At 38.8% G+C, this 27,693-nt stretch overlaps 1 protein-coding gene across 5 annotated transcripts in view; it reads left to right on the forward strand.

The window, feature by feature from the left end:
- The window catches only part of LOC150081835 (E3 ubiquitin-protein ligase CHFR-like), a 352,893-nt gene that overhangs the window by 134,717 nt on the left and 190,483 nt on the right, over positions 1–27,693 (forward strand). For all 5 annotated transcript variants that reach the window (XM_090378929.1, XM_090378930.1, XM_090378932.1 and 2 more), the window contains exons 6-7: positions 4,101–4,315; positions 24,076–24,151. In XM_090378929.1, coding sequence (XP_090235055.1) covers positions 4,101–4,315; positions 24,076–24,151 — 291 coding nt within the window. The remainder of the gene's footprint in view (positions 1–4,100; positions 4,316–24,075; positions 24,152–27,693) is intronic.

Raw genomic sequence — 27,693 nt, forward strand, 5'->3', positions numbered from 1 at the left:
GGACTAGGCACCAGTGAGGTGATCTGATAGAGGTGTATAAAGCCTTGAATGGTTTTAGCATGCTCAGTGCTGATGGGATTCTTCCTCTTTCTCAGAATAATCACCTGAGAGGGCATAAATTCAAATTGAGAAAAGACAGATGTAGGATAGACGTGAGGAAATTTGCCTTTAGCCAGCGGGTGGTTGGTTGGTGGAATAGACTTCCATCCCTTGTCGTGGAAGTTGATAGCCTAAATAAGTTCAAGGCTCAGCTGGACAGGTTTTTCGAACGAACAGAGGAGTGAAGTGGAAGTGGTTATTTTTTGTTTATTTATTTATTATTATTTTTTTATTTTTTGGCTGATGCTGCATAAGCTTGCTTTCTTGCATCAAATGCCTCTACTAATGCTAATGCTAACTACGCTGCTCCACAGGTTGCCCCAGAACTCCTCGAGTGCCTACTGGTTGATGGGGGGGGGGAATCCATTTTCCTCTGTCTCCTCTTGTCTGATGTTCTTGTAGATGTCTCTCTGGTTTTTGTCAAATATCCGGTTGTCCATTTTTCTTTGGACACACACTCACTTTATCAGCAAAGTCTCTTGCTAAGTTCAAGAAGGTTCTTGAGGGTGTCTAGATATCCTTTGAGCTTATAGGCCTCATGGTTGCTGTGGATGTTGTCTTTCTTGAGGATGGTTGGTCTCCACTTTTCTGATCAGCTTCTTACTTCTGGTACCCTGGTACTGGATTAGTTGGCCTACCTTCACTCTTTGCATTTCTATCTTCTGCTGTAGCCTTCTTTCCCTTGCTGGTGGTTCTTTGTGTTTTGTTTTCCATTGGACTATGGTTTCTTTTCCATTCATCCTGGTTGTTGCTACAGCAACACAGTAAATGGCTGTTTAGATGGTGTCTAGTGTTACTTTGTTGTTGTTAAGGTAATCTGGTATTATTTGACAATTGAAGTGGTCTGGGACTTGCCACAGGATTCTGTTGAGTCTCTGCTTTCGTATGGCATGGGCCTTTGTGGAGTACATTCCCTTGAATTCTTCTAGGGCCATCTTCCACTCCTCTTCTGTTCTGAATATTGTGATATTGTCTCTTTCCACTTCGGCTGCACTGTGTTATACTTCTTGTATTTGCTTGTTCCTCCTCTAGGGACTTTGTTCTGTTGGTTGTTCTTTGTAGTTGGTCACCCACATCCTGCTTGATCTTTTCCAAGATTGCAGGAATTATCAGTTTCTTCCTGATGATAGTCTGTTTCTGGTCTGCTGTTCGCTGTTCAATGATGTGAAAAGTCGGGAATTGTTCCAACCACTTGTTGTGTACTTTCATCCTGCACATCGTCATATTGGTCTCTAACTTGGTAACTTTGTAGTATGCTTGCATAATGAACATATTCATTTTAGTGCTCAACTTCATGATTGACTCTTCTTCCTTCCTGGGTGGTCACTAGTGCAATTACACAGAAAGCACTTCTAGTTGGTTGTGTTAGGTGGTCTTGCCTTTCAGTTGTACTTTTTGAACCAACCTCTCTGCCTAAGGCCTGAATGCGAGTGACTTTATCCTGCACAATACAGTTTGAAACATCAAACTGTATTAAACATACTCAGTGCAGTATGTTCAATATTTCTACTTCTCATCTTCATCTAGCTTTTACATTCGAGTGGTAGTTATTTCAAGCAACACCAGATGGTATCATGCTCAGCCATCACTTCGACTTTAGAGGAAATAGGTCTGATGAAGCAACTTCTGTAAATCCCCCCCTTGTGAATTTCCTCCCCTCTTGATTTTTCCCCCACCCTCATAGTGGGATTCAAACTCGGGTCCATCACATTGGGAGTCTGGCATTGTAACTACTGGGCTAATTGTACCCATGGCATTATTATTACTACTACTACTACTACAACAAGTAGCCGTAGTGGCATATGATGCAAGAAAGTGAATTTATAAAGCATGAGCCCAAAAAAAAAAAAAACCCCCTTCCCACATCATCTGTCCATCCTCTCCAATAATTTGTGTAGTTTTTCCTTAAATTTATTCACACTACCTACTTCCACAACAACAGATGGAAATTTGTTCAAACAATCAAATACCTGCTAGCTGCAGGCAAACCTATCTGCATTGAGTTTGCTGAAACCATTCAAAGCTTTAAACATCTTTATCAGATCACTTCACAGGTGCCTAATCTCCAGATGCTGCAGTTTGCAGAACTGAAGCGTGTCTTGTTAAGACCACACTTTTGTTTCCTTCGCCAATCTTATTGCCCTTCTCTGCACCTGTTCCAGGCGCCTCTGTAGCCAGGTGGGCAGGAGCAGCAGTGGTAGCACACGCTTCTTGATCAGACCGGGGTTCAAGCCCGTGACCACCAAATATGGAGGATGCGGAAAGGTCAGGGAATGATCACCGTATATCCCCGGAGCAATATGGCCTTAGTTGCTAATGTTCCTAAAAACCAAATAACAACAACAACAGCACCTGTTCCAGCAGATCTACATCCTTCCTGAAATTAGGCTTCCAGACCTGTATGCAGTACTCAAGATGCATGTTGTGTAACCATTGCCTTGTACAGTTGGATAATCACCTCCTTATCCCTGCCATCAAAGTTTCTGTATATTACTGACAAAACCAATTGAGCTGTCTTGGCCGCCTGGCTGCACTGCTCAGAGAACTCATATATATGACTGCACAATTACCTCCAGGTCTTTTACATTTTCCACTACTACCACACACACACACACACACACACACACACACACACACACACACACACACACAGTTGGTACGTTAATCTGGGATTACTGCTACCCATATACAGCACCTTGCATTTGTCAAGGTTAAACTTCAACTGCCATTTCCTAGCATATCTTCCTAATATTTTTAGATTTTGTTGCAGTAGCTTACACTGATTACTGTCATTAACTACCTTGCCAACCTTTGTATCATCTGCAAACTTACACATTAAGCCTAATATGCTTTCATCAGTATCATTAATAAATATAAAAAACAACAATGAGCCCAATACTTAACTCTGGGGGACTCCACTAATAACATTAGTCCATGAAATGTCCATTAACCATTCTCTGTCTTCTCCCACTCAACCATCCTTTTATCTAGAGAAATAACTTGCCCATAATGCTACTCTGCTCCAGTTTGTATAACATTCTTTTATGTGCAATGGTATTGGAAGTTTTCGTGAACTCCAAGTACTTTATATCAAAATAATTTTTTGCATCCAATTCCTTTGTTACAGCTTCATAGTATCCAATGAGATAGGCAAAAAAAGAATTGTCCCTTAGCATTCCTGATAATATGGTGCCCTGTAAAAGAGAGGTAGAAATTATATCACCTTGGTTTTTATATCTGGGTCCAAGAAATGCCCTGTTTTTTCATCTTCATGATATGTTTTATCCAGTTCTTCATCATTAAAAATCTGATCACCCTACCCTCATATCAATCCTTGACGTGATAACCCTTGACTTAGTATTCTTCATACTAGTCTGTACTTGTGGAATCAGTTCTTGAGAGTGTAGCCAGTTAAATCATTATAGCAAGCTTATATCGCATCAGCCAAAAAACACACACACACACACACACACACACACACACACCCTTCTCATTTTACCCATCCACTCGCTCCAGATGTTTGTCTAGCTCTGCCTTGAATCTGTTTAAGCTATCAACTTCTACAATGACAGATGGAAGTTTGTTCCAGCAATCAACCACCCGCTGGCTAAAGGCAAAGTTCCACACATCTATCCTATAACTGTCTTTCCTCAATTTGAATTTATGCCTTCTCAGGCGATTATTCTGAGCAAGAGGAAGAGTCCCATCAGCAATAAGTTCTGTGAACTGACTGTTTTCCATTTGATTTGGAAGGGACCAGAACAGAAGAAGACCATTTCTTAAATCGTCACTGGGTTATGCAGAGCCAATTTACATGTTTTTATAGATAATTTTCATTATTATGTATAACAACATGTAATTAACTTTATGCTAGTGTAAAGAAATGATCAACATTATTTCTTCTCTAATTGTTATAGTTAAAGTTAAATTATATAGTTCAAAATATTTTCCTGTTTGCCTTTCTGGATGTAATGTGATATTCAAAAATATATTTGAAATAGGGGAAAGATGAACCACCTTCAAAATTGCAGAAGCTCCATACGGAATCCGTAGATAATGGAATGGAAGTGCTGTGCAACTTAATGTCAGATAAAGATGGAGGCAAAAGAAATGTTAGGGTAAAAGATGATATAAAAGAGAAAAATTCAGTAAAAGATGAAATTGAAGAAATTCTTTTATGTAGTCTTTGTTTAGAAATTTTATATGATCCAATCTGGTGAGAAAATTTTAATCTTTATATATATTAAAAATTTAGTTAATTAGATATATTAAGAGTTATTTATTTATTGTATTAAACATGACTACGAAAAGAAAAAAATTACACTCTACTATCACAGCCTGTTTTGGTACTCTTCATAGATGGCAGGTAGACTCTACTGACATTTCTCTGAGTGAGTTGTTTAATGTGTGATGTCATGTGGTATATAAACATAGAACTTAAAAGTTATAAAACAACTAAGGCTATTTTAGACTTTTTAAATTCAATTTCAGCTTTTCATTTTGAAAAGAATATTGCCCTCTGTGATAATGTAGTGATTCTGTCACTTATTTGAACAGGTTACAGTTTGACTCTTATGGATACTTGTGGACAGTTATACAGGTATAATATACTAGTGCAATATGGTATAAGATAGTGATGCTCCATAAAACTAACTGCTGCCAAAATAGTATTAACTTTTTGTAATTTCAAAGTTATAATTTCACTTGCATGTCTATGAACCCCAGGAGCTCACATCTGGTGAGTATGGGCTTGGTACACCCAGGGTCCTGAGCTAGATATCATCATTCTTCTCTTTCTTGGTGATTCCATTCTACTTCTGACTCTCTCTCTCTCTCTCTCTCTCTCTCTCACTCACTCTCTCTCTCTCTCTCTCTCACTCACTCTCTCTCTCTCTCTCAGGATAATATAGCTAATAATAATAATAACTTATATTAAAAAAGTGTCAGGGAATTGTTACTAGAGACCAAGTGCAGTATGATGAGGAAACAGTAAATCATGAAACATTAGCACATGATGCAAGAAAGCAAGCTTATATCACATCAGCCAAAAAAAAAAAAAAAACACACACACACACACCCTTCTCATTTTACCCATCCACTCGCTCCAGATGTTTGTCTAGCTCTGCCTTGAATCTGTTTAAGCTATCAACTACTACAATGACAGATGGAAGTTTGTTTCAGCAATCAACCACCCGCTGGCTAAAGGCAAAGTTCTACACATCTATCCTACAACTGTCTTTCCTCAATTTGAATTTATGCCTTCTCAGGCGATTATTCTGAGCAAGAGGAAGAGTCCCATCAGCATTGAGCATGCTCAAACCATTCAAGGCTTTATACACCTTGATCAGATCACCTCGCAAGTGTCTAGTCTCCAGACACTGTAATTTGCAAAACTTAAGCCTTTCTTCGTAAAAGCAACACTTTATTCCATTCAGTAATCTTTTTGCCCTTCTCTGTATTCATTCCAACAGCTCTACATCCTTAAAATGAGGCCTCCAGACCAGTATATAGTACTCAAAGTGTGGCCTGACTATTACCTTATACAAGGGGATAATCACCTCCTTATCCCTGCTAGAAAAATTCCTGTGTATCATTGACAAGACACCATTAGCTACTCTTGCAGACCGTCTGCACTGCACAGGAAACTTCATATCTGCCTGCACAATTACCCCCTTTTCACTCTCTACCACTGTCATTGTAGTACCACATAGTTCATACGTTACTCTGGGGTTACTGCTTCCCATATGCAGTACTTTACATTTGTCCATTTGTCAATGTTAAACTTCAGTTGCCACCTCTCAGCCCATCTGCTCAACTTTTCTAGATCCTGTTGCAGCAGCATACTGTGATTAGTGTCATTAACAACCCTGCCGACCTTCATATCATCTTCTGTCATTGGATTTATTAAACAAACAACATTAACTTTCAGAAAGAATCTGCACTATTGATGGATATAAAAATAAAATTTAGTACAATGAACTTGATAACTGCTCTGTAAAGCTTGATAACTGCTCTGTTGCAGTCTATTTTTCTGCATCTTCTTCATATGGCTTAAAAGTTATAATGTACATTAGATGGCAAATTAATCTTTTGATACATTTGTTTAAGTGTTGCAATATCAGAAAGATTTCTGGCATAGTGAAGTTTGTTCTGTTGTCAGCATTAAAGTCCATTTTTCAATTGAATGCAAGAAAACCGAAAACTTCCCCATTTTTTTTAATTCCATATTGGCTGAAAATAAGTTCCTGTCTAGTTCCTCCTAAATTTTCCTAAGCCTTGATTTTCAAGTAATTTATTTGTTGGCCATTAACATATTTCCTGGGATAGGAAGGAGAGAGGTGGGTTAGAGGAGAGAGGGACAAAGTCAGGCCTATCAAAAGCTCTCTGAAAGTGCAATGGGATGGTAATTGAATGGAGAAATACCAGTTATTCTCAAAACCTGTGCTCCTGGAGCTTTCTTGGCATGAATGTTGTTCAAAATTCTCCTTTTGAAAGAAGGCCACAGGGATCATTGAATGGAATGTACTGGGAATGGTAGGAGAGTAGGAGATGGCTAATCAAGAACATTAATATAAGAGATAGAAGAAAAGTAGGATGCTAGTAAGTCAGCTTTATCTTTAGCTGAGGAAGTAATAGAACCATCGGAAGTGGGAGTATAGATGCGCATATGGGCTTGGCATATCCAGGGTCCTGAGCTGATATCATCATTCTTCTCTTTCTTGATAATTTCTCTCTCTCTCTCTCACAGATATGCCAGACAAGCTGTACTTGCTAACTGGGAGTCTAAAACGCTGATGGAACTGATATTCGGGTGATATTCAAGTCAAGTGGACCCAATTTCGGCGAAGTCCGGATGGTCTGTGACAGCCAAATCCTCTGCTTGCACCTTCACGATGGTGGGGCTGTTAGTAATCCTAGGTATAACCTCCATGCACAAGTACATGGTGGGTGACCACCCAGGTGTGAACCAACGTAAGCAGGGGGTCGAGGTGTGGCACCCACACCACATGGAGGAACGCCGCCCCTCTATGTTACCAGGCAGTACTAGGTGGTAGATGACTCTCATCAACCGGTGAAATACCACCACTTTGCTTATTGGAGGCTTGAAGTGGTAGAACCCATGTTTAGTCTCTAGACCTAAGTTCCGGCCAACCCTTCCCTATCTCTTCCATCATGCAGTATGATTGATGAATGTTGTGGCGAGATCCAATATTCCTTACATTTCGAGGGTACAGCTCTAAAACGGTGTTCGCAGGCCGGCCGCTAGTTAGTACACCGGACCGAACCTATTGGTAACTCTCTAGGAGGCTTCCGGATCAGCTAGTGTATAATCTTGCTACCTCTACTCTGCCAGTTAGTGACTGGAGGGAGTCCAAGTAGTGTGTATGCGGGGAGCATTGTCGAGGCCACGTTATGTCAAGGATCTGGGTATATTCTTACCACATGTACGCCATATCCAAAAATTTCATTTCTTTATACAGCATGTCCCACCCACTTTTTCTTACTATTGAATACACCATGAATTGTCAAACTGATAGAGCAAGCTTATCTGCGAAAAGATCTAAACCTCCCAAGGACTTCCTAATTCATTTCACAAATACACGTGGTCTCAATTCTAATCTCAACGATGTCCATTTCCACTTGCAGTCTGCCAAATCCCATGTACTTTTTCTGACAGAATCTCAGTTATCGGTTGATTCAACTACTGCTCATCTCAGATGCCCAAATTATTCGCTGTATGATTCCTTTCGCCTCAAAGGTGGTACTAGTGCATATGTCCGTTCTGATATTCCCTGTCAGAGATTTGGCAATTTGGAATCTCCTCTCTTTGATCTTCTCTGGCTTAAAATCTCTCCACCTCATTGTGTCAAATTCATCTGTTGTCTCTACTGCTCTCCCACTAATCACTTGGAGCTCTTTGACTTCCTCTCTTTGCAACTTGACTTTCTCCAGTCCAAATTTCCTAACAGTGAGGTAATTTTCCTTGGTGATTTTAATGTTCACAACTCCAGCTGGCTTCCGTTTTCTAGTCACACCGACCCAGCAGTTCGAGATGCTGAGGCTTTTGCAATTACTAATGACCTAGCACAGATTGTTCATTTACCTACAAGAATACCGGACAATCCTAATCATACAGCCAATATGCTTGATCTTTTTCTCACAAACAACCCTTCTAAGTACACGGTCGAAGTGAGAGGTCCTTTAGGCACTTCAGATCACAACTTGGTGATTGTCTCTTTTCCAATGGAACCTTTATCTCATGGCTATTCCCAACCTCGTGTTGTTTGGCATTACAAGAATGCAAAATGGGATGACCTGCGAGACTTCTTTTCTTCTTTTCCTTGGTCGGATTACTGTTTCAAAACTTCTGATGTCAACGTTTGCTCAGATCGTGTCAGTGAAATTATTCTTGCAGGAATGGAATCCTTTATCCCACACTCCACTTTAAAATCTCGTCCTTTATCTAAACCTTGGTTTTCCAATAAATGTGCTAAGGCTGTCCAAGAGAAGAATGTTGCATATCGTAATTGGCTTGTTACTAATTCTTCAGTTTCATTTTCTGCCTACACCAAAGCTAGCAACAATTGTGAAGCAGTTATTAATCAGTCCAAACTAGAGTTTGAACGGGCTAAGAGTAGAAAACTTGCTTCTTGCCCTAATGGTAGCCGAGCATTCTGGTCTCTTGCCAAAGCTATTGGTCGCAACTTTTGTCCATCTCTGCTCCCACCTCTGTCCAAACCAGATGGTTCTGTTGTCACTTCAGCCAAGGATAAAGCTGACCTGCTAGCATCCCATTTTTCTTCCAGCTTGTGTATTAATGATCTTGGTAAAACACCTCCCAACATGCTCCATTCAATGCCTCCTGTGGTCTTCCGTCAAAAGGATATCAGAAGGATTTTGATGAATCTTGATGCTAAGAAAGCTCCAGGTAGTGATGGTATTTCTCCACTTGTTCTCAAAACCTGTGCTCCTGAACTTACGCCTATTCTTTGCCGCCTTTTTTCACTTTCTTATTCCAAAAGTGTTTTTCCTTCTGCTTGGAAATTTGCTCGTATCCAGCCAGTTCCTAAAAAGGGTGACAAATAACTCCCATCCAATTATCGTCCCATTACAATTACTTCTACTCTTTCTAAAGTAATGGAGAAATCAATTAACCGCCAACTCTTAAATTACCTAGAAACCTTCCGTCTGATCAACGATCGCCAGTATGGATTCCGTCAGTGTCGATCCACTGGTGATATTCTGGCTTATGTTACCCATTTATGGAGTAATTCAATGGAAAGGTTCGGGGAAACACAAGTAGTTGCTCTTGACATCTCAAAGGCTTTTGATCGTGTTTGGCATAAAGGTCTTCTAAACAAGCTTCCATCTTATGGTTTGCCAACTGTTTTTAGTAATTGGTTATCCAGTTTTCTATATGATCGCTCACCGAGGGTGATGGTAGATGGCTCTCTGTCTTCTAACTTCTCCACTAATGCCGGTGTCCCCCAAGGTTCAGTTCTTTCCCCCACTCTTTTCCTCTTGTATATCAATGACCTTCGTCCATTGACTGGAAATCCTATCCATAGTTTTGCCGATGATAGTACATTGCACTCAACTTTCCATTTTGAGAAACCTTGTCCTGCTCAATCAGCTTCAACTTCTCGAAAATCTGCTACCAATTCCTTAAATGCCGATCTTGAGGTAATTCTCCAGTGGGGCAAAGACAATTTAGTTGATTTCAACCCTTCTAAAACTCAGTCTTGTCTTATATCTCGCAAAAAGGATTCTTCTGCTCCTATGCTTATCTTTAGTGACTTTTTTTATATCTCTTTTGGGGATTACCCTGACTTCTAATCTCTCTTGGCACAAGCACATTACAAATACTGCTTCCTCTGCATCTAAAAAACTTGGTTTTCTCTTTCGCTCTCGTCGTTACTTTTCTTCGAAACAGCTGCTCACTCTGTATAAATCGCAAATCCGCCCTGCCATGAAATATTGTTCCCACATCTGAGGTAGTGCCCCCAAAACCCCTCTCAGGCTTCTTGATTCCATTCAGAAGAGGGCAGTTATGTTAATTAATAATTCATCTCTAACAGAGTCTCTCCACTCGCTTTCTCATAGACGCACTGTTTCTGCTGCATGCCTCTTCTACAGATACTTCCGTGGGCACTGTTCTTCTGAATTGGCTTCTATAATTCCCACTCTCTCTTTCAAAACAGTCCGAACACGTGCCGCCACCAGCCAACATCCATTTACTGTCCAACTTCAAACCCACAGAACCAACTTTTCATCTTCCTCATTTATTCATTCAACTGCCGTTTTCTGGAACAACCTTCCTTCATACGTATTTCCTGAAAATTACAATTTACAGAAGTTCTAGTCCAATGTCAACAAATATCTTTTTTCGTCTTCTCAACCTCCAACCCAAGTACGGTACTAAGTACTATAGGTTCTAATACCTCTCGTGTTTGGGTTTCACATAAAAAAAAAAAAAAAGAAAAGAAATTTTTTTTTTTTTCGGCTGGTGCAGCATAAGACTCAGGCTTCCTTGCACCATATGGCTAATAATAATAATAAGTTGCGGCCAATAGCTTTGGCACAAGACCAGAATTCTTGATTATTGTTTCTACAAGAAGCAAGTTTTCTGTTCTTAGTTTTAAATAAATAAATAAATAAAATAAATAAATTTTCTGTTTATACTCTGGCACGACAACCAAGTAGTAGAGTTTACAATAAATCGTGAATACAAATATTTATCGTATTTAGTAGTCACGGGCCTGAACCCCGGTCCACTCAAGGAATGCGTGCTATGCACTCTCGCTCCTGACCACTGGGCTACGTCAGGCCTATTCCTGTTAAAAATCTAGTTCGAACTGATTAATAAGCTCAATGTTGATGGCATTTGTCCTTATGCTGAGACTATGCACATTAGGGGGCATAAATTGAGATTAAGGAAGGTGGTTGCGGGATAGGACTAGACAAATTCTTAAATTCTAGAAGAGGATGGATCGGTGAGGTGGGTAGGTTTTTATTTATTTTTTTTATTTATTTTTTGTGAGCTTTAGTGTATGCATAAAATGAACGTGGAGTTTAGGATGCAACATTATTATCTTGAACAGCCTTAAGATTCTGTTAAGGAGTGGGTCACCTGCAAGTTCCCAAATTTGGGAATGCTGGGAACAAGTGTCATATTCCTCTGAGTGCTCACCTTTATACATCATGTCAAATATTTGAGAGAAAAGTGTAAACATGTGTATTCAGAATTAAAAGGATAGTGAGAACAATCTGGGACTTGAATCAAAGATTAATGGGTTGTTGTTGTACTAATGTGTATTTATTCCTGTGTTTATGCAAGTGTGGTGCACTAAGGTGGGAAATTCATTGGTCAGGTGCCATCTGGCAGCATGGAGGTTTGTGTTGGTGGGAATGGCTTAATCCTGCAGAACATAGATTATAACTATGAAACACAAATACAGAATATAATTGAGTCTCTAAAAACAAGAGAAAAATATTCAATGAGAAAGCACTTAGAATCTGACATAGAAGATGAAATAGTTCTGTTAAGGGATGAGTCACCCAGAGGTTTCCAGAGTTGGGAAAACTGGGAAATGGATGACCTATAGTGTAGGGCTTGGCCTTGGAGAGGAGCTTTGTTCCTTGGGATTAGCAGAGAATAAGTGCCATTGTGGCCAAGTGAGGACAGCTTTCACATGCTGAGGCACTGCCAGTGTATGTGGCCATGAGGCAAGATATTGGTGATATGTTGAGATCTTAGGTGAGGAGGTTTTGAGTCAGGTTGTTAGGTATAAAAAAATTTATTTAAAGGTATATTTAATAAGTTTATGCAAACAGTATTTATGAGAGGGAGAAGCTTGATGAGTTGTGCATAGTTTATTTTTATATTTAAACTATTCTTATATTGTGTTATTTTAAGTGTGCTTGTGAATAAATGATGTGTGTGAGAGAGAGAGAGAGAGAGAGAGAGAGACACAGACTGTTTCCTTGTGGCACAGAGATGGGAGCCCTTTTGTGTTTTTGATTTGAAGACATCTATAAGTGGCTGAATGTCCTGGTAAGGGTATGAGAAAGGGAGGAATAGCTGAGAGTGGGTTTTTTTAAAAAAAGTAAGTTTGTGCAGAAAAATTAAACTTAAAATGCACATATTTTACTAGATTAAAATAGATTATGTCCTTATATTGTACAATGCCGTAGTAGAACGCGTCCTCTATTTCTTGGTACCAAAAAAGTAGCGGAAAAATAATTTTGTTGCCATGTAGAGTATAGCTTTAGTGCAATTATGTTGTCATTAGTTGTCCTAAATGAATGGAGTTAAAACTCAACTCATTTTATTGATAACTCTCCTGACAATTCTGTAGACACATTCCAGTTTGTTTAAAACAAGCTGTTTTGGCCCATTTTTCCAATATCAGAAGAATCTGTCTTTTGTGGCCTTGTATAAAAAGTTTTGAAAAAAAGAAAAAAGTATGAAGTGTGCAGGTATTACTTTGACACATTGTCACGATGTACATGTATTATCCCAGTTTCCCTTTGTAGCAGTTTCTTTGAACCCCGTATGGACATTGGTAAACGCTCTTGCACCACTTCTAATCAAATGTATTCCATCTTTACATGATAGATTCGATTCCTTTGGGGAACGGGAGTCCTACACTGAATAAAAAAAAATTCTCTCAAAAGCTTGCAGTCTCCCTTCACTCTTGAGTTAATGGCTAAGATTTTAAGTATGCATTGTTTTTCCAGCTGAAGCAGTGTCTCTAATTTTTTTGGTGTGGGTGAATCCATTATTGATGCCAATACTTAATGTCTTCAGTTCTAGATATATCCATGTCTCAAAGTTACTATTTTCTGCAGAAGTATATCTCCCTACAGTTAGAGACTTACAGTTCAAGGTTTCTAGTTATCCAAATAATAATCACAAACAATTTATCAAGTTATCTTTATAAAGAAATTTTATATTACTGTATTTGTGATTTCCCTACTTTAAACTAGTTCACTTGTTCATTGGAAGCAGAAACACATTGTGCTTCTTATTGGATGTCATCTTTGAGACCCACAAATGTGCTCACTTTTTTGAACAGTGAGTGGTCATGAATAATTTCTACTATGGTTGTGACAGTTCTGCATGCTTTCAATGCAGTATTCTGCTATAATTTGTTTTCTAAAGTCGGTCATTCAGAACAGCAAATGTTTGCATTTTTCATAGCTGTTAGCTACACATGAGGAAAAGACAGGAGGCAGATTATTATCTTTTTCACAGCCTTTAGGAGCCATCCACATTTGTATGTGGTATTGTCTCTTCTCTAATATAGTGTACTTAATCTGAGAAGAGACTATACCATGGGCAAATGTGTATGATTTCCAAAGTCTATGAAAAATATGCTAACCTATCACTTGCTTGTGTAGCAAAAAGCTGTAATAGATGTTAGCATTTCTTGTGTTGAGAGTGGCTTTCTTTAGAAAACAACTTTAGTATGATACTATGCAGAAAGCATGCATGTGTTGCAGCTGTAGTAACAATTATTCATGATCACTTACTGTTCAAGAAAGTGTGCATGTGGTTGCTCTCAAAGACATGTTAGGGTATGAGAGCAGTGTTCCCACCATCTGCTACAAAGACTGGCGCCTCCGTAGCCAGGTGGGAAGGAGCAGCACTGCATAGCACACGCTTCTTGATTAGACCGGGGTTCGAGCCCGTCACCACCAAATACGGAAGAGGCGGAAAGGTCAGGGAATGACCACCGCATATCCCGGAGCAATATGGCCTTAGTTGCTAATGCTCCTAAAAACCAAATAAACAAACAACAGCTACAAAGACTGGCGCCTCCATAGCCGGTGGGCAGGAGCAGCAGTGTGTAGCACACGCTTCTTGATTAGACCGGGGTTCGAGCCTGTGATCCACCAAATACGGAGGATGCGGAAAGGTCAGGGAATGACCACTGCATATCCCCGGAGCAATATAACTTTAGTTGCTAATGCTCCTAAAACACCAAACAACAACTACAAAGACGTACTAGAACAACTGTATTGTTGTTCTAGTACGTCTTTTTGTAAAAAAAAAAAAAAGGTTCAGGTTAACACTGGACTAACCTTGTATTTATGAAATTTACTGAGTAAAACATCACCCTGTGCTCTTTAAAAAATATATGGTGTTTAGCACAGTCACAAAAGAACTTGTATCATAATTCACTGGTCAGCATCAATTTCTTCCCTGGAATAATTTCGACAGATTCTCGTAGAAAATATTTTCAAAAACTCAGATATGTGCTTAAAATTTGTCATTTTAAGCATACTAGTGTCAGAAACTGAGGGTGACGAGAACTTAAAAAGTTCTCGTCAACCTCAGTTTTCAAATATCAAGGTTAATGACGAAAAACCAAGTCCTGCAGTTGGTTTAATCATCTTTTCCATCTATTTTATCTATTTATTTTTTCTAGAATATTTAAGAGATTTCTAGAGCATTCGGGAGCTTTCTACAATATTTGAGAATGTTCTGAAGTGTTCTAGAATATTGTTAAGTGCTGAAGAAAGGCCGGGATGTTTCTGCAAGGTTATAAAACTTTTGATCGAGTTGTGAGCCTTCCAGAAACCTCTCGACTAGTATATATACGAGTGGGTTCCGCACCAAGCAAGCATTTTCATATTTCAAAAAGTGTATGTTTCAGAAATCGAGTGGTGAACAAAGTGAACAAGTGTTTTAGTGAATTAGTGTTTCTAAACAAGTGTTATGAGCATTAGTGTAAATCGTGAACTATGTTTAAATTACAAATAAAAATGTACAATTTCTTAATTGTGTTCTTATGTGCGTGTACCTCAACCATACATGATATATGTTGTTCTTGCCGAAATAAGCCTGATGTTGATTACTTTTTCTACATTTGCGAAGAAGTGGTATTAAAATTGCAGTGGAAGCCACTGTCACAACTTGTGAGAAAAGCCTATAATCTCTATTTTGGATGTAAGTTGGAGATCAAGATAAAGTATGGGCTTAAAATTTCCTGTAGCTCACATTCACGGATGTTAATTTATTAGAATTAATCTTGGAAGCTACTAGGCTTTTCATACCAACTAAGAAATATTGTTCAAGGTTTAGGCCTAAATGGATGTCAGATGAACTAATGAGACATGTGGCAGAGAAGAAAAATGCATTGGATACATATAAATTAATGGGTGACATGGAAGCTTATGATAGATATATAACCAAGTCTGTAACCAAGTCACAAAGGAGGTTAAGCAGGCAAAGGCAGATTATGAGAAATCTTTGACAAAAGATGCAGAGAAAAACAGCAAAGAGTTATTTACTTAATGTAAACTCTAGGAGTTTATGTAAGTAGTTTACTCTAGATAGGCAAAGACAGATTACGAGAAATCTTTGGCAAAGGATGCAGTGAAAAACAGCAAAGAGTTCTTTACTTATGTAAACTCTAGAAGGAAGGGGATGATTCAGATTGGTCCACTGGATATCGATGGTTCAACTGTTGATCATCTGGCCCAGGTAGCTAACAAACTAAATGAATATTTTGCATCTACATTCACACATGAGGAGTTATTCAGGGAGGGGAATGCCAGAGGCGAATTAAACTCTGGCGGTGAGCTAGATGATTTTGTAATAACTGAGAGCAAAGTGCAGGAGAAATTGTTGAAGATAAACATAAGAAAGGCAACTAGGGTGGATGGGATTTATCCAGTTATATTAAAGGAGGCATCAAAGGAAGTAAGCAAACCCTTAGCCATAATTATGAGAGCTTCCTTGGACTCAGGGGAGAGGTACCCATGGACTGGAGATGTGCATATGTGACCCTAATTCACAAAAGAGGATCAAAGGGCGACACAAGTAATTACAGACCTTTTAGTTTAACTTCTGTTCCAGGGAAATTAATGGAGGCACTGGTTAAAGAAGCACTGCAGGATCATCTAGACAAGACTTCAGTTATAGCTCAGACACAGCATGGTATTGTAAAGGGGAAGTCTTCTATGACCAATTTCATTGGATACTAAGATGTGGTCACAACAGAACTGAATGCAGGGAATAACTTTGATATCATACATTTGGATCCTAGAAAGGCTTTTGATACTGTTGCATATAGAAGACTGCTGCACAAATTGGAGCATTGTGGCATTGGAGGTAAACTACTGCTATGGATAAAGGGATGGTTGAGTGGGAGAAGACAGAGTGGTAATCAATGGACACTGCTCTTCGTGGACTAATGTTATTAGTGGAGTCCTTCAGGGTTCAGTGTTGGGTCCATTGTTGTTTTCTGTATTTATAAATGATATTGATGATGGTATATCAGGCTTAATGTCCAAGTTTGCAGGTGATACGAAGGTTGGCAGTGTTGTTAATGACACTAATGACAGTATTCTGCTGCAGCAGGATCTAGAAAAGTTGAGTAGATGGGCCAAGAGTTGGCAACTGAAGTTTAGTATTGACAAATGTAAAGTTCTGCATATGGGAAGCAGTAACCCTAGAGTAACATATCAACTGTGTGGTACTACACTGACAGTGGTAGAGAATGAAAAGAACTGTATATCATTGACAACATGGTGTGTTGTCAATGATATACAGGAATTTTTCTAACAGGGATAAGGAGGTGATTATCCCCTTGTATAAGGCAGTGGTCAGGCCACACCTTGAGTATTGTATACAGTTCTGGAGGCATCATTTTAGGAAGGATGTAGAGCTGCTGGAGTGAGTGCAGAGAAGGGCAACACGATTAGTGAATGGAACAAAGGGTCTTCTTACGAAGAAAGGCTTAAGTTTTGCAAATTACAGTGTCTGGAGACTAGGCACCTGCGAGGTGATGTGATTGAGGTGTATAAAGCCTTGAATGGTTTAAGCATGCTCAATGCTGATGAGATCCTTCCTCTTGCTCAGAATAATTGCCTGAGAGGGCATAAATTCAAATTGAGGAAAGACGGTTGTAGGATAGATGTGCAGGAGTTTGCCTTTAGCCATGTGGCTTTACTAATGCTAAATCAATGCTTTTGCTGTTCCTGTGATATGGCTGGAACCTTGAGACCACATAAAGATTGTTACTTTTGCATGACAAATATTTCTTAATTTTCTTGGAAATCCAAGCATAAAGTAGAGAATCCCAATACCTTCTTCTCTAAGGCTAGTTCCTCACGATGATACAATGCCAGTGCCAAAGCCACCAGAAACCTATGGACTTGACTCTGATTCAGGATCAGAAAAGGAGCCTTCAGAAGATGCCTAATGCAGAACAAGTACATCCAGACTGTTCAACTGTTGATACTGCAAAGCCACATCTCATCGCTCAGGCAGAATTAAATGATTTGGTCAGAGATTTGGACCTCTCCAAAACAAAAGCTCAATTACTAGGATCACAGCTTCAGCAGTGGAATCTTTTTGAAAAGGGTGTCAAAGTGTCTTTTTATAGGAAGAGGCAATCTAACATAATGACCTTTTGCTTCATGGATATTGCTTTGGTTAATTGTATAAGTGTCCAGAATTAATATAAGAGTTACATCTGGAGCAGCAGAGGCTTTTCATTGATTCATCCAAGGTCAGTTTGAAAGCAGGTTTACTCCATAATGGAAATAAGTATCCATCTATACCATTGGCCTGTGCCATTCACATGAAGGAAATGTATGAGAACCTACAATTTCTTTTGCAAAAAAATATGCTATCAAGAATAGAAGTGGAATATCTTTGCCGACGTAAAAGTAGTAGTTTTGCTGACTGGGTTGTAATGTAGAGACACTAGATACTGCCACTTTTTATACGAGTGGGACAGCCGCGCGAAGGATTGCCAACTACAGGGTAAAAAACTGGCCTGACCATTCAGAAACTACACCAGGTCAGAAAAATGTAGCACATCCTCCTTTGGATAAGTCAAAAATCTATTTATCTCCATTGCACATCAAGCCACGTTTGATAAAAAAATATTTGTGAAAGCGATGGACAAAAAAGGAGAAGGATTTCCCTGTTTGAGGCAAAAGTTTTCTCAGATCATTGAGGCCAAGATTAATAGAGGGAATTTTTGTGGGTCCTCAAATCAAACTTCCAAAATGAGAAATTCACTAAAAAATTAAATGCTGTAGAAATAAGAGCCTGGAAGGCATTCAAATTTGTCTGCTGGAACTTTTTAAGCAATGGAAAATCACAAAATTACAGTGAATTGTGGATGAACCAATTTTATTGTACAAAGAATTGGGATGCAACATGTTGTTAAAGCTTCAGACCCACAAAAATTCCCATTTAGACTTTTTTTCCTGGAAACTTTGGAGCAGTCTCTGATGAACACGGTGAAAGATTTCACCAAGATATTTCTCAAATGGAAAACTGATACCAGGGAAAATAGAGTCCAAATATGTTGGCAGATTACTGTTGGAATCTTTCATGGGAGACACCAGTGGACGATTATAAAAGGAAAAAAAGCATGACAAAATAAGTGTTTTGTTATCAGATAAATATTCTGTTTTTGTAAATAGAATAAGATTAATTGACCCATTGTTCAATATTTAGTACTATTTAGTACTATATGTAACATTTTCTTAAAATATATGAAATTCTTTTTACTAGAAACTTAGTTTTTGACTTTAATCCCTTCTCTCTTAAAATTAGTGAGTGTTACAGCAATATGGTTGCCATATTTGAATTCAGCAACATCAAATCTACAAGAATCACCCTGAATTTTAACAGAGAGCAAAAAAAAAAATGTTTTTTTTCCAACCAGTGTAATGGGTCTTTTAAATTAATTTCTTAATATTCATTAGGATAAAGGTTCAGCATAGCAACATAATTTGTACTGCCCAAGAAGTTTGCTATTAAGAGATTATACTAAGTATTGCAGTTATGATTTGTTTTGTTATGATTTGATTTATTTGGAACATTTAATTTTCAAGCATAAAATACAATCTTGAGTTAATTCAATGTCTGAAATTCAAACAAATTCATGAAAAGTATGTTTAAATAATTAGGTTAATGAAATTTAAAGGTTACAACTAGACAAATTCTTCAAACTAAATTAATTCAAACATGCATATTAGTCAATGTTTCAGAACCTCTTTGGGCTCTCTTTTCAAGACATCATAACACTGAGGTCTAGATGAGTAAAGATGTTATTATATTGCCATAGAATCAGTGTTGTGTCTTAAATGGAACCAAAGAGAGGCTCCTAAACATTGACTCTTGTGCTTGAATTAATTGTTTGAAGAATTTGTCTAGGTGTAACTTTTAAATTTCATTAAACTAATTAATTAAGAAAAATTTACATTAGTTTGTATGTTCATTTCTGCTTTAAGAATTTAAGTTCCTCTTGCATCTTTTTCTCCTATAATATCATTGTATAATATAAATGATATTTTTTTCTGTTCTAATCAATGTTCGAATCAAAGTTGCCATTAAGAAAACTTTTTGTTTTGTGTATGTGTGTGCACATGCATGCATACATACATAGTGTGCTAAAGAACCTCATAGAAGAGGCCATATTTGTGTTTAACTTAATTTTTTTAATGCTATGTCAGTTTTTATAACCTAAGAAATTTTTTATTTTATTTTTGAATCTATATAATATTGGTGTAAACACACCATAGACAACTCTTAAACAAAAAACTACGTTAGTAGTGTGAAGAGCATCATTTTATCTGTATCTCACAGTGTTCTTCCATGAGATACAGATAAAATGATGCCCTTCACACTACTAACGTAGTTTTTTGTTTAAGAGTTGTCTATGGTGTGTTTACACCAATATTATATAGCTTATTATACTCTTAAAGATATGATGCCTTGTTGCATTTAATTTCACTTATTTTATTTTTTAAATAATTTCACATTTGTGGGAAATTTGTGTCTCCTGAATAATTCTGTTACAGTTCTATAGGATATGAAGGGTTTTGGTTTTGTAAAATTTGTATAGATGTGGGCCGACAAGCAATATAGAATAAGCAATAAACTAGTGCAATTTTTTTAAGACTAGTAACAAAGTCATATAGCCTCCGTTATCCCTATATACAGGATGTTTCAAAAGTGATGGTCAATAATTTAAAGGTGAACTGTACAGACTACAATATGCAAAAAAAGCCTAGTAAACATGGGTCCTTAAGTGAATCGTTTTCGAGATATTGCACATTTCTATTTGGGATCCACTACTGACTTGTTTGTTTAGGTTAGGTTATGCTCATTCTCTCCCTTTCCCCTCTCTCAATGCTCTGAGACATAGCAAGCATACTGGTACTTGTCAAAGGATAGTCAATATGGAAAGAGGTTACAGCAACAAAGAGTATGCGGACATGCATTTCATGTATGGTAAAGCCAATGGCAGTGCACTTGAGGCACATTTGTACCAAGAAGCATTTCCTTGCCAAAGGCAGCCCAATAGGCACACATTCATCAGGGTACATCAATGCCTTAGATAACATGGATGCTTTGCACACAGAGTATGAGCAGGTAGGCCCCAGAAGCATAACACTGATGTTGTGGAAAGGGTGTTAAAAAGAACAGAACAAAATCCAGGAATTTCAACAAGGAGGGTTGCTGTGCAAGAGCATGTACTGAGTCATAGCAGTGTGTGGTGAATTTTACATCACCTATTACTGTATCTCTACCATATCCAGCGTGTACAAGGCCTCAGAAATACAGACTATCCTCCCAGAGTGAACTTCTGCCAGTGAATGCAACAACAGTGTGTCCTGAACCACCAATTTTTAAACAACATTTTGTTCACTGATGAAGCTGGGTTTACTCGTGATGGTATTTTTAATTTTCATAACTGTCATGTTTAGTCCGACGAAAATCATAATGCAATTCACGAGTCACAACATCAGCAACATTTCTCATTGAATGTCTGGGCAGGACTACTATGAGACCACCTAATTGGACCACACTTTCTGCCAAACAGGCTAACAGGAGAGCTATACCTTCAGTTCATGCAGAATTGTCTTCCAAACCTTCTTGATGATGATAGCACACACTTCTTGATTAGACCGGGGTTCGAGCCCGTCACCACCAAATACGGAGGATGCGGAAAGGTCAGGGAATGACCACCGCATATTCCCGGAACAATATGGCCTTAGTTGCTAATGTTCCTAAAAACCAAATAACAATCCTTGATGATGATGATAATGATAATGTTCCACTTCAGCAATGCCATAACACGTGGTTTATGCATGATGGTGCACCGGCACATTTTGCTCTAATTGTGACGGTATCTTACTAGAAGGTATGGTCAATGGTGGATAGGTAGAGGTGGGCCTGTAATGTGGCCTCCCAGATCACCAGACTTAAATCCTATGGATTTTTGTATCTGGGGTCATGTAAAAAGCTTGGTGTACACTTCTGACATTAACACAGTTGAGGAATTGCAGCATCGGGTTGAAGGAACCTTTCAGCAAATCATAACTGACCCAGGAATGCCTGAAAGGATTCACAACTCAATGCAGAGAAGACTACAAAGCTGCATATGGATGCAAGAACAGCATTTTGAACACCTTTTGTAACATCCTGTAACTTGTAACATCTGTAAAATCCTGTGGTGTTGAAACCAAAAATTAAAAATATATTATCTTATGTTTAATAAAACCACCTTTAGCAAAGGATTCAGAGCTTTTTTTAAACTAGTGCTCCCATAGTCAGTGGCAGATCTTAACAGAAAATGTGCATTATCTCAAAAGCGGTTCATTTGTGGCCCGATGTTCACTGGGACTTTTTTGCTTATTTTAGTTTATACTTTTCACCTTTAAATTATTGACCATCATTTTTGAAACACCCTGTATATGACCAGGAAAAAAAAAGAAATTAGTGGGAAATATACTTCTAAAGGTTGAGTTGTTATTGGTTTTTTGGTTTTTAGGAGCATTAGCAACTCAGGCCATATTCCTCCGGGGATATGCGGTGGTCATTCCCTGACCTTTCCGCATCCTCCGTATTTGGTGGCTCGAACCCCGGTCCAATCAAGAAGCATGTGCTACGCACTGCTGCTCCTGCCCACCTGGCTACGGAGGCGCCAGGTTGAGTTGTAAAATAACTTATAATCACTAAGGTCACAATTTAATTGTGACCTTAGTGATTATAAGTTATTTACAATCCACAATGGTAATATTACCATTATTACCATTGTGGATTTGGTATTTGGATTTGGAGTGGCACGAAAGTAATGCCTGCTATTTTTTTCCTCAGAAAATTTAATTCCTACAACTATGCCTTTTACATCAATTAATCCTAAATCATTAATAAACACACTGTTATTTTTCCACAAAGTCACCATCATTTTCTATGCACTTCTGCCATCTCTGAATCAGATGCTGTATTCCAGTCCTGTAAAAGTCCTTACTCTTGCTCTGGAGGGCTTCATGAACACTGTGCTTGAGCTGGTTGTTACCTGCAAAATGGGTTCCATGGAGTGCATCCTTCAGCAGGCTGAAGAGGTAATAGTTGGAAGGTGCAAGATACGGCCTATGAGAAGGGTGATTAAGAACAGTGCATCCCAGTTTTGCAGTGGCTTTCATTGCATGTGGACTGGTGTTGGGTCGTGCATTGTTATGAAGAAGAATTTCATTAAGGTTTTTGTCTTGTCGAAATCTATGAATGCGGTCTTTCAACTTTTTTGCCGTTTCCACATATCGATCTCAGTTGATTGTGATGCCACGCTCCAACAAGTTCACAAGCAAGACCCCAAAACAGTTGCCATGACGTTACTGACAGAAGGCTGTCTGTTGAACTTTTCTTGTGCAGTGAATGCTGATTGTGCCACTCCATCGACTGTCTGTTGATTTCAGGATCATAATGGTGGACCCAGGTTTCGTCACCTGTGATTATGTGTGAAAGACGAACCTTCTCACTCTCATAGCATTTCAGAAGTTTCGTACAGATGATTTTCCAGGCTTCTTTGTGCTCGTGTATCAGCATTTTCAGGACTCACCAGGTGCAAACCTTTTTGTAGCCTAGTTCCTTTATGATGGTTATCACAGCAGATTTCCCTATACCTATTGTGTCGCACAATTTATGTGTTGCAATGCGGCAGTCCTCTTTGATCAGCACGTCGATCCAGCTCTTGTTGTCTGTTGTCACTGATGTTACTGGCCGGCTGCTTTGGGGCTTGTCAACAGTGTCACTTTCCTCACTCTTAAAGTGTCTTACCCAATGTCTAACTGTAATCACATCTACAGTATTGTCACCATAAACATTTTTGAGATGCATATGAATTTCGATAGGCATCACTTCCTTGGCCGACCGGGCTAGCCGGGTGGGTAAAGTGCCTGCCTGGCAACCCAAAAGTTGGGGCGTTCGAATCCCTCCTCAGACTTGGATCAAAGTACTACAAAAACCTTGGAAGGTGCATTATGGCCACAGAAGCCAATGCGGCAACAACTACAAAAAAAAAAAAAAAAACTTCTTCCTTGGTAAGAAATTCAGTCACCACTCTTTGCTTGATATGTATATCTGCAACATCCACCATTTTGAATTATCCGTGTGCTGCACTCATAAGACTGATCACAGCACCACTGAGTATGGTGAAACTAGAGACCTCTAGTGACCACTCAGTGACACACGAAATGATCTACTGCACCACCACATTTGAAAGTAAAAAATTAGGAGGCATTACTTTCGTAACTGTCCTTATAGTATTAGTAATTAATAATAGCATGTGATGAAAGAAAGCAAATTGATTCCTTCCCTTATTCCAACCCGACTTTCACAGCACCATACAAAAGTTTGTTCCAATATCAATTTTACTGACCAAAATAAGGATTTAAAAAAAAAAAAAAAAGGAAAATATTCCTGTCTAGCCAAAATATATGCTTTTAAAGCCTAGCTTGTGAACAACACTCTAGGCACCAATGTGTGTTTCAAACAGAAAGAACTTGTTGATATAATCAACATTCATACTCTTTTTAAAGTCAGTTTTCCTAACTGACTTTAAAAAGAGTTAACTTAAGTTTTTATATTTGCATACTTGGAAGTGCAGCTCTGTTTCACTATTAATGTTTTTATTATTTTTTTTTACTTCTACTTAGTCTATTGCCATGTATGCATTGCTATTGTGCTGGTTGTTATTCTGAATGGATGGAAAAATCAAGTGAATGTCCTCAGGTTAGTACATTTGTTATATTTTTGGAGCATTGCAGTATATCCTTGTTAATTTGATATTGGACCCTCGTGGGTAGCACAGTTATTAGAATCGCATCCTCCCCACACCGAGTAGGAAAGACCTGAGTTCTCAACCCATCAATGATATGAGGTATTTTTATCGGCTTTTTCACAGTTTTTATTGGCTTTTTCACAGTGTGGCTGAGTTAGTCAGTATCAAGCGAGGGTAGCATGGTTTTTCCCTCCTGGAAACTCAGGGATTTTTGTCCAGAAAACAGAAAATCGACCACAGAACACACACACACAATTTACAGACAGGTATACACGAAGCAATATGGCCTTAGTTGTTGCTGCTCCTAAAACCTTACTACAACAACATATGATATTGGACTAATTGAAATGCAATTTATTTCTTATGCGCCACTCCGGCTACTTCACTGCTATCCCCCAGATAAAGTTTTTAATTGAACTAATTAAAAATATATAACTACTTTTCTTCTGAGGATATTGTGGTTTTTAAAATTTTGTCTTATCAGGGATATAGTAGCAATATTTTATTTGGCATTCCTGAGTTACGTAAAACTAGGGCCCCGAGTGCCAAACGATAGTTCCCAAGCGATCTTTCTAGTGCGATTTTTCTAGCGATTTTCCTGGGGCGAGTACTAGTGCTTTAATAATCCCTCCACCGCTCGCAACATTACTGCTGACCACTCCCAACGTTACTGCTTCCCTCGCTGAGCAATGTCACTGCTTTACCGCTAGCAACGTTACTGCTAACCCCACTTGCAATGTTACTGCTATCGCTAGCAACGTACTGCTCTCCTCTTCTGCTGATCGCTTGGTCACTGGTTGGCATCGCTCATGCCTGCACGTGGTGGGGTCAGTAACCTGGGAGAAGGAATTCCCTCTTCCAGGGCTAAAAGAAGCAGCGATGGATATGCATCACAGTCCATCGCTAGAGCCCACGGGCTCCCGGCCTGTGAACTCTGATTCAGAGCATGACTTGAATCATCCGAAGAGACTACGGACACAAAAACAAACTACAGACATGCCAGCATTTCTCATAATGCATTCCCTATCCACACAACCTGTTGGCAAGCTATCGCCTTTTCTAATACAGAAATGTTTAGAATCGGTTGTTGGATCTCCCAAAATGGTTAAAAGTCTCCAATCTGGAGACCTTCTAATTGAAGCTTCTAAGCCAAGTCACTCAGAAAAATTGTTAAAATTAGCAACTTTTAACAATATTCCTGTGTTAATAACTGCCCATAACACTCTGAACACCTCTAAAGGAGTTATCAGCAAACGGGACTTACTAAATGTGTCTGAGGAAGAGATCATTCAAGAGCTTAGCGAACAAAAAGTGGCTCATGCACGGAGAATTATGACAAAAAAAGATGGCAACATATTACCAACCAGGTCCATTATTTTGACATTCATTACTCCGAATCTCCCATCTTCTGTAAAAGCAGGTTAAACTGCAAGATTTGACCTTACATCCCGAATCCCATTCGCTGCTTTAAGTGCCAGAAGTATGGCCATTCTCATGCCGAGGCGATGCTGTGTGCTCTATTTGCGGCTCCAAGGAGACTGTACAGCTTCCACTCCCACTTGCCCAAACTGTAAAGGAAGCCATCCTGCATTTTCTAAAGCGTGTGACCTTTGGAAAACAGGGAAAAAAATCCAGAAGTATAAAGTGGAGCATAAAGTCACATACCCTGAAGCAAGAAAGCAAATAATGCTAACCATGCCTAGCCGATCATATGCATCGGTCACCAAAAATAGCCGCTCAGCTGCAACCCAAACAGATGTCTCCATCGAACCGAATATTTCCTTTGCCATCTGGGCCAAAACTGCACTAACTTACAATAAGAAAACTACAGTCAATGAGAACAGCAACACCCCAATCAGCATCCCAACTGATGCTATCTCAACCTTGCCCGAAACAACAAAATCAGCTACTATTGAAAACCAGAAGAAAGTGAAACCACGCATTAGCAACATGGAAATGGAGGTTCAGTCAGAGGATGAACACACAGTACTAGAGTTACAGGCTAATGATACCATGGATACAGTACGCCCAACCTTTCCCTTAAATGAAAAATCAAAACTAAGCAGACAGAAACCTTCTCAGAAAAAACAGTCAGATCAATCTTCCTCAAATAAATCCAACAAATGAATAAATTCCTTCAATGGAACTGTAGAGGATTACGCAGTAATATAGATGACTTGAATGATTTACTCATACAAACTAAAGCAATAGGTGTATGTTTGCAGGAAACCTTTTTATCACCACAAGTTTCTCTGAAAATTAAAAATTATACTATGTTTAGGCAAGACAGGGATTCTGACACTCCTGCTTGTAGTGGGGTGGCTATTTTTATCAAAACTAACATACCATCAAGACATCTCCAACTACAAACTTCTTTAGAAGTTGTAGTGGTTCGGATAGCAATGGGAATATTGTTAACCCTTGCATCCATTTATATCCCACTGAATTATCCTTGCTCCCAGACTGAACTTGACAATCTTATCACACAACTGCCACCTCCAGTCTGTTTACTCGGCGATTTCAATTACGGTCACCATCCATTGTGGGGATCTTCCACCATGGATAGGAGAGGCCAATTAATTGAAACATTCCTGGATAACCATAACCTGACTCTGTTAAATTCTGGCTCTCCAACTCTTATCCAACTGCCTACAGGTACTACATCAGCCATAGACTTATCTATATGTTCAGCATCTCTTTTTCCAAGCATGGAATGGTTAGTGCTAAATGATCCATTCCACAGTGACTATTTTCCTATCATCAGTTCAATTCAAACACAGACAGTGTCATGTCCTAAAGGCCGTACTTCTTGGAACTTTCATAAAGCAGACTGGAAAAACTATTCAACTTGTGTTCAACTTGACAAACTATATGTACAACAAAAACATATTGATGACGTAACTGATCACATTACAAGCCATATATTATCTGCAGCAGAAATTCCCATCCCAAAATCTGATCAGCACAATCATGTACACCAAAATCAGTGGTGGAATGAAGAATGCTCCAAAGTGAAACGAGAAAAAAACCATGCCCGGAACCAATTTCGCAAATTTCCAACTACAGCCAACCTAATTATGTACAAAAAACTCAGAGCCAAAGCAAGACAAATTAGGAATACAGCAAAACGTGACTCCTGGATTAAATTCGCCTCAGCTATTAACAAAAATACTGACACTCGAATCATTTGGAAAAAAATTCAAGCTCTCAATGGGAAATTTCTACCGCTGCAATCTCCGATAATACAATGTAATGGGCAGGACTTATCCTCTTCTACTGACATTGCAAATGCTTTAGCTGAATCTTTTTATAACATTTCTGCCTATTCCTCTTATGTGATCTCCTTTCAACGCAGTAAAACTGATTCAGAACATCATAAGTTTAATTTCGCAACTGGACTTTCACTTCCGTATAACCATCTGTTTACTCTATCTGAATGAGAGAATCTTTGAGCAAATCTCCGAACAGCGCAGCAGGACCAGACGGCATTCAC

Source organism: Mastigoproctus giganteus, chromosome 8 (assembly GCF_048544385.1).
Source record: "Mastigoproctus giganteus isolate SK-2022 chromosome 8, ASM4854438v1, whole genome shotgun sequence".
In the NCBI taxonomy this organism is placed as follows: domain Eukaryota; kingdom Metazoa; phylum Arthropoda; class Arachnida; order Uropygi; family Thelyphonidae; genus Mastigoproctus; species Mastigoproctus giganteus.